The 20382-nt window shown below is 44.1% G+C and overlaps 1 protein-coding gene across 3 annotated transcripts; it reads left to right on the top strand.

The window, feature by feature from the left end:
• The first annotated feature begins 2852 nt into the window (after nucleotides 1–2852).
• LOC121600851 (uncharacterized protein K02A2.6-like) lies at nucleotides 2853–16422 on the top strand. 3 transcript variants are annotated; one of them, XM_041929637.1, is made up of 2 exons: nucleotides 2853–5397; nucleotides 14362–16422. In XM_041929637.1, exons 1-2 carry the CDS (start codon nucleotides 5342–5344, stop codon nucleotides 15422–15424), a joined length of 1119 nt encoding a protein of 372 aa, XP_041785571.1. In that variant the 5' UTR covers nucleotides 2853–5341; the 3' UTR covers nucleotides 15425–16422. The 3 variants fall into 3 exon arrangements, with proteins under 3 accessions (XP_041785571.1, XP_041785572.1, XP_041785573.1); XM_041929638.1 differs by lacking the exon at nucleotides 14362–16422 and adding an exon at nucleotides 7681–9496; XM_041929639.1 differs by lacking the exon at nucleotides 14362–16422 and adding an exon at nucleotides 5458–5481.
• Nucleotides 16423–20382: the final 3960 nt, after the last annotated feature.

Raw genomic sequence — 20382 nt, 5'->3', positions numbered from 1 at the left:
GCTCATCGACCTACCCGTCCCTGGCTCCGCCTCATACCCCTCGCCTGAGCGCGCTGTGACAGGTATCGATGTGTTGGTGCGTCAGACGGCCAATCGATGTCAGCCGTCGTCCATGCTTTTCCCCTCCATTCGTGCTATCTCTTTCTCGCGTGTGGACAATGCTCATGAGTTGCTGTTGCGGGCATCATGAGCGCTTATAAAAACCGTTAACACACATTGCGGCGATGAAGTTTCATTTTCACAAATCAAACCAAAAAGCACAATGAGTTCAAACCCTGCAATGTAAAAATCACTAAGGAATCGCTAGCTCACGCTGGAGGGTTGGCTGTGCAACGCGCATTGCCCTAATTCACATTAACACGTTCAGCCCAGCGCTGATTTTCATCAACTTTCCTTTCCGCCGGCATCTAGAACGCAAGCTGATTGTGAAACCGGTATACTGGAAAGTTCACTGGCAGTCCCTGGGGCCTGTCATCGAACTGAACGTGCTAAGCATTAAACATAACTTTGTTACACTAAGCTTTTGCTTTCGTATGGTGTAGATTACACAGATATGCTGAGCCGTCTGCGCATGGGTGTGAGCGTGCGTGTATGTGCAACACTTTCGCCAAATGTGTTTTTATCCGGAATGTTATCATCGGCCAAAGAAAGGAAGATGTTCATGACAGTGGCTGTTGACGCCTTACGGTAGGCAATGTGCATAGCACAACTAGAAGTAGAACAACTAGGGTAATTAGTACAGAATGGATTAGGGTAAGTGTACCAATTATGGCTGTAATATGTCATCAAGATATCGATTTTACGCCTGTAAAAATAAGTATTAGGTACAATTTCAAACTTCTTTATGTTTTTATGTGTTGTGAACTGCTCTTTGCACTTATTATTTTATTCACACATATTAAAACATTACATAATAAATAATAATAAAAACGTAAAACACTTTAAAACGTACAATTGCGGTGGCCGCGCACCAACCGCACCGAGCGCCCCTGCCGAGAGCTCCTGCTCGATCGGCTCGCCAACACACTCTGATCGTGCGGCACTCGGCACACACTAAGCCTTGCGCTGCTTAGTGTGTGCAACAGTGTGCGTGTACACTGTCGTCCTCCTGGACGTTGACCGGTTGCAGCGCAACTGCCACGGCAAGTCCAGGGGTCGGCACGGCTGCCCACAACATCTCCCCCTTTTAGTACCGAAGGGCTCGAACCGACGCGGGGGTATTCCACTAAGGGAATACCGGCGTGGTGACACCCTTCCGGCCGATGGTACCAAGATGTGGGGATCCCGATGTTGTCGCGCTGAGCAGCGCTTGCGGCTGCTCTCGGCCCACACCGCGATGGCGATAACGCGGCGGTAATGCTGCTGCTGTGCCGCTCCCTGGGACGGCGGCGATGGTGTAACGGCGATGATGATGACGATGATGATAACGATGATGATGATGATGCCGCGATGATGACGATGATGATGATGATCCTTGCCCCAGGGCAGCAGCGATGGATTTTTTTGTCCGATGACGGGCGGTAGAGATGAAAATACTCGGGCGGCATGGTTCCTCGCCCTCCTACGATGCTTTGGCTGCAGCCGGGGAAAAATATGTGTCCCGTTGGAACGGGGCTGCAGCCAGGGCGGCATGGCTCATCGCCCTTCTTTTATGCTGTGGCTGCAGTCGGGGCGCAATTGGCGACGCCCGTTCGACTGCAGCTGGGACGGCATGATACTTCGTCCCCTCTGGACACAGTGGCTGTAGCCGAGGCGTAATTGGCGACGCCTGTTCAACTACAGCCAGGGCGAAAGCGTTCGCGCCGATGTGTGCTGCTGTGTTACAGCCGATGCAACTTGTGCGTTGCCGAACGTGTTGTGCTGCCGAGGCGGAATAGTACGTCGCCGTGGTGAGAGGCAGGGCTCGAGCCGCGGCGGAATTGCTACCTCGCCGATGATGTGCTGAGCTCGAGCCGGGGCGGTATTGCTCATCGCCGATGGATCTTTGCACTGCTGCTGCTGCAGCTGGGCGGAATGCGTCCTCGCCCGATGAATCTGGGGGCTGCAGCATGGGCGGATGCGACGCCCATCCGAAGATCCAGCAGCAAGGCGGAAAGCTGCCTCGCCTGTGGTGCTGCTGGCGTTGCTGGGGCTGCAGCCCGACGTCCTTCCTTGTCGCCGAGAGTGTGTGTTCGGCTGCCCATGTGGTCGCCAATGATGGGACGGCAGCCGGGGGCCTCGGTGTTGGCGGCGGTGGCGACCCAAACCGTTCGCGGTGTCCCGCAAGCACGGGGACCGGTGCCAACGCGATGGCCGCTGCGATGATGCAGCAAAAACGAGATGGGCCCGATCGCGATGGCGTTCCGCGGGTTCTTGTTGGATCCCCCTTACGCAGGAGGATCCCATCCTCGTCGCCACTGTTGTGAACTGCTCTTTGCACTTATTATTTTATTCACACATATTAAAACATTACATAATAAATAATAATAAAAACGTAAAACACTTTAAAACGTACAATTGCGGTGGCCGCGCACCAACCGCACCGAGCGCCCCTGCCGAGAGCTCCTGCTCGATCGGCTCGCCAACACACTCTGATCGTGCGGCACTCGGCACACACTAAGCCTTGCGCTGCTTAGTGTGTGCAACAGTGTGCGTGTACACTGTCGTCCTCCTGGACGTTGACCGGTTGCAGCGCAACTGCCACGGCAAGTCCAGGGGTCGGCACGGCTGCCCACAACATTATGTAACCTTCAATGTGTAGAACACGAGGGTATTTTTTATTTTCACTCAGTTTTTATCAAAAAACTGAATTGAAAAATTTCAATTCAAAATTGCATCTTAAGGTACCAATTATGGCTATAGTGTTCCTAGCAATTCGCCACAGCTGTACCAATTGTGGCTGTATTCTAAAACTCGTAAATATTTACACCAAAAATTACTTTGTGACATTGTTTTCATTGAAATCAAGTAATAATAAGTTCACTGCACCAAAATAACCACCATTAAATACGTAAAATTAACATTTTAAAATATCCGTTTTCTATCACTGGTTGTATATCCACGCTCAATTCATCGCACAATTGCTGAGGCTAATCCTAAAAAAAATACTTTCGTACACCTTTCTAATGACACCGTGCTTGGACACACACCTGACAATTCTTCATATCACCTGGAAGCTATTCCGAAGCCAGCTACCGTTTCAGCGCTATACGAAGTGGAGCACAAATCAGGGTGGTATGTTTGAATTTGTTTAAATGAAGAATCGTAGCCATTCTGGCGAAGATACTTCCGGTCAAGACTGGCACTAACTATTGATCAGGGAAGAACAAGAGCGCATTTAGCAATAAGGCGACACGAGCGGCTTCAGATTTCACTTCTTCGTATGAAAGTTATTCAAGATTGCATTCTTTGCAAGTAGCAAGAAACTGATTCGATTACATTCCACTGATTATTCCACTGATTACTGGTTCGAACACTTAACAAAAAAATGATGCTTAAAACACATATTAACACTTAAGATTGCTGTTGTGAGCTAACCTGGACCGGATGGATTGCTACTAATAACTCACCGTTGGCGCGTGAGTGATCATCGGTTGATGTGTGCGTGCAATCCATCTGGATCATCGTTTGTGCGGTCAACGGGGTCGACCGGCGAACACGCCGGCACTTGGCAACTGGCAATTAAGGATAGCGCACGGAAAGGGAACGGCGGGAAACAGTCTTCGTCTTTTTACGTTAGAATAACGTCTTTTATGTTAATACAGTTATATGTTCGTTTATGTTACAAACGCGTGTACCTCTCAGTGTAATAACAACCGAAGAAAGAAAGGAACATATCAGTGGCGACGAGGAGTAAAAAAAAAAAAACAGGAAAAGGCTTGTGATTAGTTGTGTGCGAATTTAGTGCTGTTCATTAAAAAAAAAAAATACGCGACCGCGAGCGAAGCGTAGAAGGATGAACACCGGCGAAAATGGTGCACCGGACTTCTCTATGGAAGTGGACCAGAGAAGAGCATCCCTGCTGCGTGCGAGTGCGTTTGCCCCGTCGCAGCATCTTTTGCCGCCCACCAGCGAAGGGCAAGCGTCGATGGTGCAACCGCCATCGCAGAATGCAGCTTCGCAGCCATCGCCAGCCGCAGTTCCAGCGCCCACCACCGATTCGGCGATGATAATGCAGATGATGCAGCTAATGGAACAGCAGATGCAGCAGCAGCAACAGCTCATTACGCGTATGCTGCAACAGCCACAGTCACTATCACAGCCGAGCCAGACTGTTCCCTCACAGGCCGTTGCCCCCTGCAATCCCGAACTCATCATGGAAGCGTTGTCGGGCAGCATCATGGAATTCCGCTATGAGGCGGAGTCAGATATCATCTTTGCTACGTGGTTTGCCCGATATGATGATCTTTTCGCGCAAGATGCCTTTCGTCTTGATGATGCAGCGAAAGTGCGCTTGCTGGTGCGCAAGCTGGGCTTTGCAGAATACGCGCGCTATGCCAGCTTCATACTGCCAAGTGTCCTTCGTGATGTGCCGTTTGATGAAACGGTTGAGAAGCTGACCGCTCTATTTGGGAGAGCGGAAACCCTCGTGAGCAAGCGATATAAATGCTTGCAGCTGATTAAATCACGCAATGAAGACCTGTTGTCGTTTGTCTGCCGCGTTAATCGCTCTTGTGTTAATTTTCAGCTATCGGCGATGAGCGAAGAGCAGTTCAAGTGCTTGATACTGGTATGCGGTTTGAAGGACGATGCCGATGCAGACGTGAGGACGAGATTGCTCTCCCGCATCGAGGAGAGAGCCGACGTCACGTTGGAGCAACTCTCCGCTGAGTGTGAGTGAATCTCCAGTCTAAAGGTGGACAGCGCCATGATCGCTACTCAGGCGGAGGAGAAAGTCCTAGCGATACACAGTGCAAGTAGAAGTAAAGTGCAGCAACAGAAACAACAAACACAGGTGCGTAGATTTCAGCAAGGGCAGCAGAATCAGCAGCGGAAGAATTTCGAGGGAACAAGCAAGCCGCCCAGATCTTGTTGGTTGTGTGGTGATCCACACTGTGCCCGTATGCCCTACACAAGTGTTGTGATTGCGGAAGAACGGGCCACCGCGAAGGATTTTGTAACCAGCGGAAGAAGTGGTGGCCAAAGAAGAGAAAGTTCAACAAGTGGAACAAAAACACACCGGTGGACACACGTACAGTTACCGTGAATGTACACAGCGTGCGCCATGCAAGAAAATTTGTTAATGTTTTGATCAATCGCTACAGGGTTCGCCTACAGCTAGACACCGGCTCCGCAATAACTGTCATTGGACGAAAAATTTGGCAGCAGCTTGATGAGCCAACATTGAGACCGGTAGAAGTCCATGCGAGAACAGCGCCTGGTTCGCACCTTCAGCTGGATGGTGAATTTTGTGCTCAGGTAACGATTGGGGACATAACGAGGGTTGCCGTAATACGGGTAATAGCTTCTGATTTGCAGCTTCTGGGAGCCGATTTAATAGAGCTATTTGAGCTTGGTTCTGTACCGATGGACTATTTCTGTAGTAGAATCGAAGCTGAATCTGGAAAATGGGAGAGTCGATTCCCCGAGGTGTTTAGCGGCACTGGACTGTGCACCAAGGCAAACATCCAGATAAAGCTAAAAGAAAATCACCGTTCGGTGTTCTGCCCGAAGCGCCCTGTAGCATATGCGATGCAAGCAACGGTGGATAAAGAGCTCGATCGCTTGCAAGGCTTAGGCGTGATTACCCCAGTCAACTATTCGGACTGGGCAGCCCCAATCGTAGTGGTGCGGAAGAAAAATGGCAGCATAAGAATATGCGGAGATTATTCGACTGGCCTGAACGCTGCTCTCCAGTCATATGAGTATCCACTCCCACTGCCAGACGATATATTTGCAAGATTGGCACAATGCAAATTTTTCAGTAAGATAGATTTGTCCGATGCATTTCTGCAAGTCGAGATAAACGAGCAATATCGTCCTCTTCTAACTATTAACACGCATCGCGGATTCCCAAATAGCCAGAATTGCTTAAGCAGCTCATTTTGGCACGCTAAAGATCGCTGCTCTAATTCGCCTTTTGCAGTAGATAAACAGCATCAAAATTCTATGTGGATCTTTAAAACAGCGCCTAAGCAGCTTCCTTATGCCACGATTCCAGGGATTATTTTTCTGTGTGTTTTATTTTCAAGTAAGCGTCATCGATGAAATAAACAACAAGATTTGTTTCGTTTAAACACATATGTATATTTTTAAAACTTTTGTATTGATGAATTACACAAAATTTTACACAATTTACTGATAATTCACAATCACTTCACTCAATATTCCTTCTTTAATTAACTTATCTAACTTGTACAGCAGCAATGAGATGATTGACGGCGTCTCTCTTTGACACTTTGACAAGATCCACCTTGTACCGATGCCATGCATTAAAAAGCTATAAAGTTCCACCAAGTTCGATACACACTCTTAACAAGCCTTAAAGTTCTATCATGAACCCTACACATAGTGCTAATCAGCCGCAAAGTTCCAAAGAGTACCATGTGCCTGTTAAAAAGCTCCATAGTTCTGCAAAGTACCGTCTATCTCTTAATCAGCCACAAAGTACGACATCGGAACGATTTTTCGTTAAACAGCCCTAAATCAGCTATAAAGTACGAGCTGGCTATTTGGGTTGTTTCACTATAATCGTTTACCGCCAGGCATAAAGATCGCCCCAGCCGCGTTTCAACAACTAATCGATGCAATGCTCGCTGGATTGAAATGTACTTCTGGGTACATGGATGATGTAGTTGTTGGAGGAAGAACAGAACGCGAGCATGATGAGAACCTCCTCAATCTTTTCCGTCGTATAAAGGACTACGGATTTACAATCCGTGCGGAAAAATGCTCATTTAAAATGGTGCAGATTGAGTACCTGGGCTTTGTGATCGATAGACAGGGTCTTAGGCCAAACCCAGCGAAGATCGACGTTATACGCAAAATGGCAGCACCAACAAACGTGAGCGAAGTTCCGTCCTTTTTAGGAGGTGTGAACTATTATGGTAAATTCCTACCGAAGATGCGAGAGCTCCGATACCCGCTGGATGAACTACTGAAGAACGACAGAAATTTTGTATGGACGCACAAGTGTGAGCAATCTTTCAAAAGGTTTAAGGAGCTGTTATCGTCTGATTTGCTGCTCACGCATTAGGACCCAAATGCGGAAATAGTTGTGTCTGCAGGTGCTTCGTCGATAGGTCTAGGCGCGACGATTAGCCATCGTTTTATGGATGGCTCCCTAAAAGTCGTGCAGCATGCATCGAGAGCCCTCACGAAGGCCGAAGCCAACTACAGTCAGATCGACCGCGAAGGATTGGCCATTATCTTTGCTGTGAAGAAATTTCACAAGATGCTGTTTGGGCGCCATTTTCGACTACAGACCGACCATCGACCTTTGCTTCGGATTTTTGGGTCTAGCAAAGGTATTCCGGTGTACACAGCCAACAGATTGCAGCGATTTGCATTGCAGTTGCAAATGTACGATTTAAGCATCGAATATGTGCAGACCGAGAAGTTTGGCAATGCGGACGTGCTTTCGAGACTGATTAATGAGCACGCAAAACCGGATCCAGAATACATCATCGCAAGCGCTGAGTTGGAAGATGACGTAAGATACGTAGCACTAAATTCAATTAATATATTTCCACTCAATTTTAGTGACGTTGCGAAGGCCACGGCATCCGACCCGGTGCTGCGATAAGTATACAACTACATCATGGATGGGTGGCCCCAAAACATCACCTACGCTACAGAATTGGCTTGCTTCTACCACAGAGGCGAGGCCCTCACCACGGTCCGAGGTTGCATTCTGTTCGGGGAAAGGGTGGTAATCCCAACCAAACTTCAGCAGCGGTGCCTAAAACAGCTGCATGAAGGGCACCCAGGAATCCAGAGAATGAAATCCATAGCTCGGAGTTATGTGTATTGGCCGTCAATAGACGGAGATGTAGTAGGCTAAGTTAAAACATGCCATGCTTGCGCGATAGCGTCAAAGTCCTCGCCACGCGAGATACCGATGTCCTGGCCGAGGACAAAGAAGCCGTGGCAGCGCATTCACATCGATTTCGCCGGGCCGATCGAAGGTGATTACTTTTTGATAGCGGTAGATGCGCACACGAAGTGGCCAGAAGTGGTAAAAATGCGAACAACAACAACCAGAGCAACCATCGCAGTACTAAGAAGCATTTTCGCGAGATTCGGATACCCAGAAACACTGGTCAGCGATAATGGGCCGCAATTCGTCAGTACTGAATTTTCAGCGTATTGCTGCAGTCGTGGTATTCAGCACATCACAACGGCGCCATTTCATCCCCAGTCAAACGGGCAGGCCGAGCGCTTCGTAGACACTTTCAAGACGTCAACAAGGAAGATTGAGGAAGGCGGAGCAACTCGTGAAGAAGCTCTTGACATATTTTTAGAAACCTACCGTACGACTCCCAATCCGGTGCTAGAGAATAAACAATCGCCAGCGGAAGCTATGCTTGGGCGAAAAGTTCGAACGGCTCTGGAATTGCTAAAACCTCCTCTTGCGGCACGAGATGAACCGGCAGTTTTAGTTCATAAACGTTTTCAGCGTGGTGACCGCGTTTATGCAAAGCTGTTTGTGCGGAACTCGTGGAAATGGGTGTCTGCACGAGTAAAACGGGAGCTGGGCAGCGTAATGTACGAAGTGGAGACGGATGGTTTTCGGGTACATCGTCGACACGTAAACCAGCTACGGAGGCGTGATTCACTTAGCGTGCGTGAATCAAGCAATAATTCTGAAGAGCCAAGTCGTTTACCGCTAGACATTTTAATGGGCAGAGCAACAGCGGAAACGGTTGTTTCACCAACGGAGCAGCAAAGTAACACATCCCCTGCACAGCCGTCCCTGAGTCCAGTCCCTTTGGCAGTCCAAAGACGTCAGCAGCCGATACGATCGCTACGCCGATCTTCTAGAGATAGAAGGCTCCCGCGTCGGTTCGATGGGTATCGTCTTTGTTAAACAGGGGGAGATGTTGTGAGCTAACCTGGACCGGATGGGTTGCTACTAGTAACTCACCGTTGGTGCGTGAGTGATCATCGGTTGATGTGTGCGTGCAATCCACCCGGGTCATCGTTTGCGCGGTCAACGGGGTCGACCGGCGAACACGCCGGCACTTGGCAACTGGCAATTAAGGATAGCGCACGGAAAGGGAACGGCGGGAAACAGTCTTCGTCTTTTTACGTTAGAATAACGTCTTTTAGGTTAATATAGTTATATGTTCGTTTATGTTACAAACGCGTGTACCTCTCTGTGTAATAACAACCGAAGAAAGAAAGGAACATATCAATTGCGAAAATAACAACGAGAAACCCGAGTTGTACCCTTGTAAACTACGCGCTACGACCAAAACGACAATTGTCAACAAAGCATCCATAGCATACTGCGATATTTGGTACACCGAAGGTTAGTTGTACCAATTATGGACGTACAGGAAAAAGGCATATTTTCGATGAAATGTTGGTAGACTTTGATGAGTAGTCGTTAAATAACTAATATTTTGCACCAAAATGATGATTTTGAGATAAAATTATGGTTAGGTGCTTGAAAATCGCTAATATCCTAAGGTGCTACTCTTAGCAAAATGGTAAGAGATACCAAAAATCTTGACAACACATTTTAAAAGGATGATATTTATCAAACGGAAGTGACCAACATGAATCTAATGAAGCACAAATGTGTTAAAATGTTCATAGGGTAAACGTACCTATAGTGGTGCTAGTACCAATAGTGGTGGTATTGCACTTAAATGCGTCTCATACGATAAATTAACAGTAGTTAAGTTATCTACTATGGTGAGAAATGTTCTCTAGCCTTTTACAAAGGATTTAAAAATGAAATGGGGCCATTCTGTTTCTTGGTCATCGAAAAATCCATTATTTATGAAAGGTATCAACATTTTTCCAAAATCCTTAAGATTTCATAACGATACTTATATTTTTATTAACGTTGTAAATGACCACATAACAACGCAATTATTAGTTTTTTAACATAATTGTTATCAAATGCTTGGCCGGTCTCGTAGTACAGTCGTCAACTCGAGCGACTTAACAACATGCCCGTCATGGGTTCAATCCCCAAATGGACCGGGCCGCCATACGTAGGACTGACTATCCTGCTATGGGGGGAAATCAATTAGTCACTGAAAGCCAAACCCACAAGTGGTGCAGGCAGGCCTTGACCGACAACGGTTGTTGAGCCAAAGAAGAAGAAGAAGTTATCAAATGATATTGTTTTATTCAAATTGATTGGCTTTTGACCATATTTACGTATTTTTAAGTGTTTTTTACGATAGTGCCATTATAGGTACACCAAACAGGCATGTTCCTATCGTGGTCCTAGTTCTAAAATCAATAAAAACAGGTAATTTTAGATTTTTTTCGACGACATTTTTGACACGTCGTACTGGTTTCATTAAAATAAGCAACAAAAATGAGTTTACTGTAAGTAATTTACCAAACAAAGGCCAAAATTCACTTATTTGGCTGAGTGAAAAATCGACTTCAAATCAAGCAAACTCTTCCGGGTGTAGGTTGACGACAACTGTGATGCAGTACTTTAGTCAATATTTTCATCAACCAAATTCATACATTTTTTGCGATCAAATTACGAAAGAAATCATTATTATCGCAGTAATCCTTGCTATTCACACGAAAACAGCTTCAAAATTAAGTTATATTAATATTATACACTGTTTTGAGGCATCCTTGTTTACCACCACTATAGGAACACTATACGACGACTATAGGAACCATACCACTATTATAGGTACAACGAAGCAATCACAAAAATATGTATTTTTTCGTAAATTTGATGTGTTTCATGGTAAAAATGGTTGTGATTGCGAAGATAAAACATATTCCAATTGTTATGTGTTAAAATATTCAGATATTGTCCTTTCTGACACTTTGAATCCATGAAAATACATCTGTACCACCACAAATTGCACCACTATTGGTACATTTACCCTAGTTGAAATGAAAAATCCTTCCGTGGTTTTAGAATGCAAATAGGCTGTTTTAGAGCAAAAATATTGTTCGTTATAGCCATAATTGGTGCTATAGCCACAATTGGTACACTTACCCTAGATCGTAATTTCCAAATAAGAAGAATTAGAAGAACATTGAATTTGACAGGGAATAAACATTAGAACTTGTAACCTCGGCGAGACAACAACTATTATTCATTACGATTGAGAAAGCGTCATCAGTTTTGGTCTACCGAACCGGATCTTCGCGAAAGGTGTGATTCACTAATCACAAAAGCAAATCGTGTGAAACGATATCGTGAAGAAGAATTATTGAGATACGCTAGGAGGCTCGCCGTAAAATCTGTGGAGTGCTAGTCATTTGGAGCGCGTTAGAACGGTGATTGCAGCAAGAAAGGTCGCCATCACGATCGCAAAGATTATTAACCGCAAGAAGGGCATTGCTCTAACACTACCGTAAACCCAAGTGAAGCCGACGAGTGAAGTGTTGTGGTTTATCAACAAAGTAAAAATGCCAAACGAGAAGCAGATAAACAAACAAGCCAGAAAGCTCTGCGATGTGATGACTCACATAAGCGATATGATGGAGTTTATTAACAAGTTCGACGCATCGAAACATGCAAACCAAATTCCAAGTTGACTAGAAGATTTGGAGCAAACTAAAATGGAGCTTCGTTCAATTCGTGATACATTAGTGCACCAAGCCGAAGATACAGGAATGATCGAATCACTTGCAGCCGATCGTCGTGAGTTCGAGCAGAAATATCACGAGATAAAGGATTTCTTTTCTGTGTCTAATCCAGACCGACGTGAACCGCAAGCAAATAGTACATTTGCTTCATCATTTAATACAACTCAGCCAAAGGTGCGGTTACCGAAAATTGAGCTGCCAACATTCGATGGTGACACAACAAAATGGCTAACGTTCAAGGATAGATTCGAGTCGCTGGTGCATACTGCCTCTGATGTACCAGAAGTATTGAAGCTGCAGTATTTGTTATCTGCCTTAAAGGGTGAATTGGCCAGCCAATACGACCACACACAGCTCACGGCAGATAATTATGAGCCAACATGGGATTCTCTGGTAAAACGATTTGATCATGAGAAACGTATTAAAAAAGAATATTTCAAGGCGTTCGCTGCGCTGGAGGTGATGAAAAATAGTTCGGCAGATGAGTTGCAGCGCATAGTGAACGAGAGCAATCGACTAGTGAACGGAATGGAACGACTAGAGGAACCCGTGAAAATGTGGAACACGCCGTTGACCAGCTTGCTGTTCTATAAATTGGATGGTGACACGTTGATGGCATGGGAGGAATATTCTGCGGATGAGAGGGCTAGCTCGTCTCGGACACCTAGTTTGCGACCATGTAAGGTATGTAAGCAAGAGCATACATTGTGGCAATGCAGCACATTTATGAGAATGACAGTAGATGAACGGAAAAGGGTGGTAAGGAATAAGGGATTATGTTTCAACTGCTTGAACAAAAATCATTTGTTGATTAATTGTAGATCGCCATTGAAATGCCTACGATGCCGAAGAAGACACCACACGAAATTGTGTGATATAGAAGAAACAACACAACATGACATACGAAGGATAGCAGCGGTAACAAAAACCGATTCAGCATCGAAAACAGCACTATTGGCGACAGCACAGGTTTGGTTGACTAAGTCTTTTAGTGAATCGATTTTAGCTCGAGCGTTGCTGGACCCGGGATTGCAACTAAACATCATGTCAGAACGTGTGGCACAACTACTAAGGCTAGAGAGGATTAACACTCACACATCACTATCTGGCGTAGGAAAAATTCCTGTTGTTTCCAAAGGGGTAACGACGTGTACCATACGCTCAAGAGTGTCTAAATACGAAGGTACTTTTGAATTTTTGGTCATTCCGAAAATCACCACAAACATCCCTACTAAATCCCTTTCCACTGCAACGTGGAACATTCCGGAAGGTCTTCAATTAGCAGATCCAGAATTTAATAAGGCAAGAGGTATTGACGTTTTGCTGGGAGCAGAAATGTTCGCTGAATTGCTTGAAGATGGTCGTGTAGATCTAGCTCCCAACCTTCCTACGATGCTATAAACTAAATTTGGATGGGTCTGGTTAGGAAGCTACTCGCAGGAATATAACACGATTTCATGCTATAGTGTTGTAGAATCAACAATGGAAGGATTATTCGAATGCTTCGTATTTCCACAATAAATCTTACATGAAGATGAGGTTGAATGCAACAAAATCTACAGCGAAACTACGAGGTATTCAGTGGTTGATCATAGATATATCGTTCGACTACCAAAGGTACCAAATGTTGAGTACATGCTGGGAAAATCTAAGGAAACAGCTTTGAGGCGTTTTATAAGCATGGAACGAAGAATGAAGGGCGACAGCAATCTGGCCCAGGAGTACAAAAGATTCATCCACGAATATGAACAACTAGGGCATATGACACGCATATGCAATTATGATGAAATAGAGCAAAGACCAGAATGGCAAGAATATTACATGCCGCATCATGCAGTATGGAAGGAAGAGAGCACGACTACAAAGTGCAGGGTAGTATTTGACACGTCGTGTAAGACCAGTTCGGGGCGCTCGTTAAACGAACTGCTCTTAGTGGGCCCACAGCTACAAGATGATATTTTATCCATCTATATAAGATTTCGTTTTAAACCTGTTGTACTAATTGCTGACGTGGAAAAGATGTACAGACAGGTATGGGTTGAAGAAAACGATCGAGCTCTTCAACGCATTTTATGGAGAACCAATCCAAACCAGCCGATAGGTGTATTTCAGTTAAATACAATAACATACGGAACGGCTTCGGCTCCGTATTTGGCCATCAAAACCCTTCAACGAACGTTTTAAGATCATGGAAAGAGTTTCCCCAAGGCATGTGAGTGCGTAAAGGATTTTTATGTAGACGATCTACTAACAGGGGCAAGCACTGAAGATGAAGCAAAAAAAAGGAAGAGACAATTAGAAACAGTATTGGCGAAGGGCGGATTCAAGTTGCGTAAATGGGCTTCCAATCGACCAACAGTACTTGAAGGCGTAGCAAAGGAAGATTTGGCTCTTACAGAAGAACATTTATTCGAGAGTGAGTCAAAACCGATTGGAACACTGGGAATGAGTTGGATCCCCATCACAGATCACGTGTCCATACGAATGAGAGCTCTAGAATCCGTCGAACCGATAACTAAACGTACTGTGTGTCGAAATATTGCTAAGATTTACGATCCTCTAGAGCTGCTAGATCCTGTAAAAATGATAGCAAAGATTTATTTATTTTTTATTTATTTATTTTCATGCACTTTGTAGTCGTGCTCTCTTCATGCAAAGGTTGTGGACGTGGAAAACACAAGGCTATAGGGCATTGGACTGGGATGAAGAACTCCAGTTGCAGCTTAAACGCGAATGGCACAACTATACTGAGCAATCGAGTAAGGTAGTAAATGTTACAGTACCACGTTTAGTATGCCCATCAGATTGCACGATAATGCAGATCCACATATTTTGTGACGCGTCAGAAAAGGGCTACGGGGCATGCTCTTACATACGTGCCGAGACAATGAATGGCAAGGTGTCATCAATGTTACTAATATCAAAGTCAAAGGTGGCTCCAATCGCCAATAAACAAACATTGGCTCGTCTTGAGTTATGCGCAGCGGTATTAGGTAGTCGGTTATACGGTTTCATCAAGGAGTCATTGAAGGCCGAGTTAAGATGTTACCTATGGACTGATTCGATGACGGTACGACATTGGATCAACTCATCACCGAGTCGATGGAAAACCTTCGTTGCTAACCGTGTAGCAATAATACAAAGACATACAAAGGAGTGTGTGTGGAAGCACGTTCCGGGAGCAGAAAATCCATCGGGTTTAGTCTCACGAGGATGCTTGCCGGACGAAGTAACCACTACTTGGTGGAATGGACCTTCGTGGTTATTAATGAACGAAGAATTCTGGCCACTGCAACAAGAGCTAAAAAAAGATGCAGTTATAGAAGACGAAAAGGCTGTTGTACTCATCGCCACGCAAAAAGATCCCTTTAGCAAGCAACTATTCGCAAGGTTTTCATCTTACTCAAGGTTGCGAAGAGTAGTGAGCTACTGTTTACGTTTTATACGTCGATGGCTAAAACGAGAACAACCAGCAAAGGACAACGACGATCAAGGGTCAAGGTGGTTGACTACGATTGAACTTCAATTAGGAGAGAAAGCCATTTGTAGTATGGCGCAGCGCGATGCATTTGCAGACAAACTCAGCACATTGGCGAAGACGCATCGTGTCTTAGAAACATCACCGCTTAAATATTTACATCCTTTCATCGGCACAGATGGACTTATTAAAGTAGGCGGCCGGCAAAATTTCACTTTGTGAGAGTAGCAGGAGAGACTAGCTTGACGTTTGAGGAAGCATGTACGCTATTAGCAGAAATAGAAGCAATTTTGAACAGTAGGCCAATTACCGCAATATCAACTGATCCCGAATCACTAGAAGCACTCACACAAGGTCATTTTCTAATAGGAAATCAACCTAGGATTCTCGATGGGGTAGATCAAACGGAAACAATACAAAACAGATTGAGTCGTTGGCAGCTAATCACAAAAATGAGCCAACAGTTTTGGAAACGATGGCATAGAGAGTATTTACAAGGACTTACGTTAAAGAAGGGAAAACAAGCAAAACCGATTGAGGTAAGAGAGGGCATGTTAGTACTTCTATTTGAAGATAATTGTCCATCTACACGATGGCCTCTTGCTAGAATTGTGGAAGTGCATAAGGGAAGGGATGAAATAGTACGAGTGGTAACGGTAAAAACACAAAGAGGACAATTTAAGAGACCTGTATGCAAAATTCCAAGGAAAGAATTAAATGTATAATTAATGCATTCAATTGTAAAATCTAATCGTATTTTTTTTTATTTGAAGCTTACATCACCATCCATACTTTATTGATTATTTGACCAAGTTTTCCAAACAAACCTGCACAATCTTCTTCTTTTTGGCGTAACAACCTACGTGATCATTCGGTCCTGTTTAGGCTTTCGAGATTTAGTCGGATATTCCTTCTTTGCTATGGAGAGACGGTCTGGTTGGGAATCTATTCTGATGCGTAGAAGCCGACAAATTTGTCCAATGTTATTCATTGCCTAAAAATGGGGTTTCAACACAAGTTCTCAATTGGGTTCAAACATAGAACAGTATGAATTTGTCGCTTTTCATATTGTCTTTTATGATGTGAATCGTGCAGTACGCCAAGGGGTCACTAAATCCTCTTTGCGCCGCAACGAAATTTGCGCGAGCTACCGTAAAATCCAAAGGTAACTGAGAGCGATCCAAACGTAGCTGAAAACGATCCAAACGTAGCTGACAACGATTCAGACGTAGTTGATTGCTATCCATTCTCATGGATTGCGATCCATAGCAACCGGATAACGATTCAGAGGAAAGTGAGAACAGGTGTAAGACAGGCGGTTAGAAAAACCCCACATGGGTTTTTGGTGGCGGGCATGTTGACGCCTTACGGTAGGCAATGTGCATAGCACAATTAGAAGTAGAACAACTAGTTCTAGAAGTAAAACAACTTGTTGCTAATACTCTGTCCACTTGTACACATACGGCATACTGCAGGCTAGAAATCTTCGGCGACCGCCTAGTCCGCCTACCGTTAGATCCGCCGCTGGTTCATTACGGGGTTTTTTTTTATTGTGAAGGTGCATCCTTCCCCCTGCCTGCAGCGTATGCACCAGGCAGGAGACAGTGTGACAGTATGCAAGTAGCACGCTGGATAGGAGCAGGCCCGCGGCACCGCCATCATTCCGCACATCTTTAACAGCATGTCCATCCTAGGTTCTAATCGCGTATGAACCGTCCGCCGTAGCAAGGGCTGACTATCCGGCTACGTGGTATTCAAGTCCTGAAAAGGCCTGCACGATTGCGTAGGCCGGAATCACAACTGCGTCCACTAGCTGAATTGGAAAAAAATGTGGTACATATCACATGCACGTTAGCTTCGATCATGTGTCTTTTTACACCTGTTCTCACTTTCCTCTGAATCTTTATCCGGTTGCTATGGATCGCAATCCATGAGAATGGATAGCAATCAACTACGTCTGAATCGTTTTCAGCTACGTTTGGATCGTTTTCAGATACGTTTGGATCGCTCTTAGCTACCTTTGAATTTTGCGGTAGCTCGCACAAATTTCGTTGTGGCTTAAAATTTGTTTAGTGACCGCTTGACGTATTTCACAATTCTCCTTATAACAGACGAAAAGAAAAGCAACAATGCTTTTTGCGAGCTACCGCAAAATTCAAAGGTAGCTAAGAGCGATCCAAACGTATCTGAAAACGATCCAAACGTAGCTGAAAACGATTCAGACGTAGTTGATTGCGATCCATTCTCATGGATTGCGATCCATAGCAACCGGATAGAGATTCAGAGGAAAGTGAGAACAGGTGTAATGCGATGAGAATACAACTGATGGATAATGTAGATGTATATGTGACGCCACGTAAGATCGAGTTAGCGCGCGAAAAAGTTTCGAGTGAGTTGGTGGGTGAGTCGTTAGATACTGGAATCATAAAGGAATAAGAAGCACCATACAACAGCCCGATAGTATTGGTGCCGAAGAAAAATGGACAGTTTAGAATGGCAGTTGATTATCGAATGCTGAATAGGAAAACATTAGAGGATAAATATCCTTTGCCAAATATAGAGCAGTGCTTACAACAATTAAATGGGGCTCAGATGTTTATAACTCTCGACTTGTTTAGTGGTTATTACCAAATTCCGATTCATGAGGATAGTCAAGATTTTACGGATTTTTCTACGCCTAATGGTCACTACAAGTTCACAAGAATGCCATTTGGGTTAGCAAATGGGTGTGCCATTTTCAAAGGGCGATGAACAAAATGGTGATGGAATGCAGAAAGCGGGAAGTAGTATTGGTGGCCTATCTAGATGATTTGATACAGTCGGGATTTGTTGGAAAAATTAGAAACGCTATTACAAATAATAAGAGAGGAAGGTTTTACGATAAACCTAGAGAAAAAAATGTAGAATTTCTCGGTTTTGAAGTGGGTAGAAATGGAGTGAGGCCAGGAGAAACGAAAACATAAGCGGTGACAGATTTTCCAAATCCAATGTCGGTACATGCGGTTCAACAATTTTTGGGATTGGCAGGTTTTTTCAGAAGATTTGTGAAAATTTTTAGCATTATAGCGGCACCTATGTTAAAACTGCTGAAAAAAGATTTCGAGTTTGAATGGAAGCAAGAGCAACAAGATGCGTTCGATGAAATTAAAAAAAAACGATTAGAACAAAGGCCAATTTTGATATTATACGATTTAAATGCACCGATCGAATTACATACAGATGCATCGAGTGTAGGGATAGCTGGCATATTACTACAAAAGTCATCAGACAAATGGCATGCAGCCAGTTATTTTAGCAGAAAGACAAATCAGACAGAAATGAAATATCATAGCTATGAACTGGAAATGTTGGCAGTTGTAGCCAGCGTCGAACGATTCAGACACTATCTGATAGGTAAAAGTTTTGTGTTGAAAACAGACTGTGCAGCGGTACGAGATGCATATAAGATGAATTCACGAATAGCGAGATATTTTCTAAGATTATTGGAGTATGATTTTAAAATCGAGCATAGAAGTAGATCGCATATGCAAAATGTTGATACTTTAAGCAGATCTCCAGTAGAGAGACCAAGAGAGGTAGATACAGTAGCAGAAAGTATATTAAATATAGAAATAGCTAATACTGATTTCCTAGTAACAATGCAACGTCAAGATAAAAACTAAATTAAAATTGTTGATATTTTATTGAGAGAACCGATGTGCGATGAAGACACACAAATCAAAAATAGCTACGTGGTAGAGAATCACAGGCTTTTTAGGCTAGTGACGGGTAAAAAATGCTTCGTTGTACTAGTTAGAGTAAGAATGGAGAATGATTAAAAGTTACCACGACGATAAGGGACATGTTGGGGTGGAAAAGGTTTTAGCGAAGGTCAAAGATAAATTTTGGTTTCCGAAAATGCGCAAGTACATACGAAGTACATGCATACATTGATGCATGCCCAAAATGTGCATATTTTAAGGAAAAAGGTGGCAAGCCAGAAGGGTGGTTAAACCCAATACTGAAACAACCAAGGCCGTTTCATACAATCCATATAGATCACTTAGGGCCATTTATCAAATCGGTCAAAGGGAATGAACATATTTTAGTGACGATTTGCGGATTCACACAGTATGTGTTCATGAAAGCAGTAAGGTCGACAAAAACACAACCAGTTATGTTAGAGGAGGTGGCCTGTATCTTTGGATTGCCAACCCGAATTATAACAGATAGGGGCACCGCGTTTACTTCGAGTGTGTTTGAGAAATTTTGCGAAGATTATACAATTGAACATATATTGGTAGCTGTAGGAACGCCAAGAGGAAATGGACAAGTGGAAAGGAGTAATCGAACTATACTCACGGCGGTTAGAACAATGGTAGACGATAACGAACGTCGTTGGGATGAACAGGTTAAATTAGTTCAAAATGCAATTAATACCATGCCAAATGGAACAATAGGAGTATCGCCTACCTCTTTGGTTTTAGCGTACAACCCAAAAGACGTGGTAAGAAACGAAATCATAGCAGTTATTGGTACAGAAGAAAAGGAAGCGCATGAAGTCGACACATTTGAAAAAGTATTAAATGGCACGAAAAAGAACAAACTCGTCAAAAGACATACTTTGATAAAAGACGTAAGAGGCCAACTATATATAAGGTCGATGATTTGGTATTAGTGGTAAAAGATCAATTTATACCCGGTGGGAGTAGAAAATTAGAACCGAAGTTTAAGGGATCGTGGATTATAACCGAAATTTTAGGAAATGATAGGTACCGAATCGGGACAGTTCCAGGCACGGAAGGTAAACAATATTCAACAGTATATTCGGCTGATAGTATTAAAAAATGGCGCGCCTTGGAATTATTGGATAACTCCGAAAATGTAGAAGATAAGGAGTGAAGGTGAGGACACTTCACGTGCTGGGTGTCCGAGTGTAACATTAGGTATAAGTATGGGTGAGGGTTATCATAATAGGTATAGCTATTATTTAGGTTGGAGTTACGGTTAGGAATGTAAGTGTATGTGTAAATGATTAAGAAGAATAAAGCAGTCGTTAATTAGCAGCCAACTCGAGAGGATCATTTCTTACACTTGTTCAAGTCGAGTGGTGCTGCGTGAACGGTTTGCACCTTTCGGCCGAAATCTCTGGCATGTTCTTTTGATCGATTTGTGTCAATTGGTTTGAGCGAGACAGATAG

The sequence above is a fragment of the Anopheles merus genome, unplaced genomic scaffold, assembly GCF_017562075.2.
Source record: "Anopheles merus strain MAF unplaced genomic scaffold, AmerM5.1 LNR4000008, whole genome shotgun sequence".
In the NCBI taxonomy this organism is placed as follows: Eukaryota; Metazoa; Arthropoda; class Insecta; order Diptera; family Culicidae; genus Anopheles; species Anopheles merus.
Note: the sequence above shows the minus strand (reverse complement) of the source record. Positions and strands in the feature narration are given on the sequence as shown.

Coding starts and splice junctions, on each gene's coding strand:
- LOC121600851 (XM_041929637.1), top strand. CDS start 5,342: ATGCGAGAACAGCGCCTGGTTCGCACCTTCAGCTGGATGGTGAATTTT. Junction 5,398..14,361: donor ATGGTGAATTTTGTGCTCAG/GTAACGATTGGG, acceptor TGCACTTTGTAG/TCGTGCTCTCTTCATGCAAA.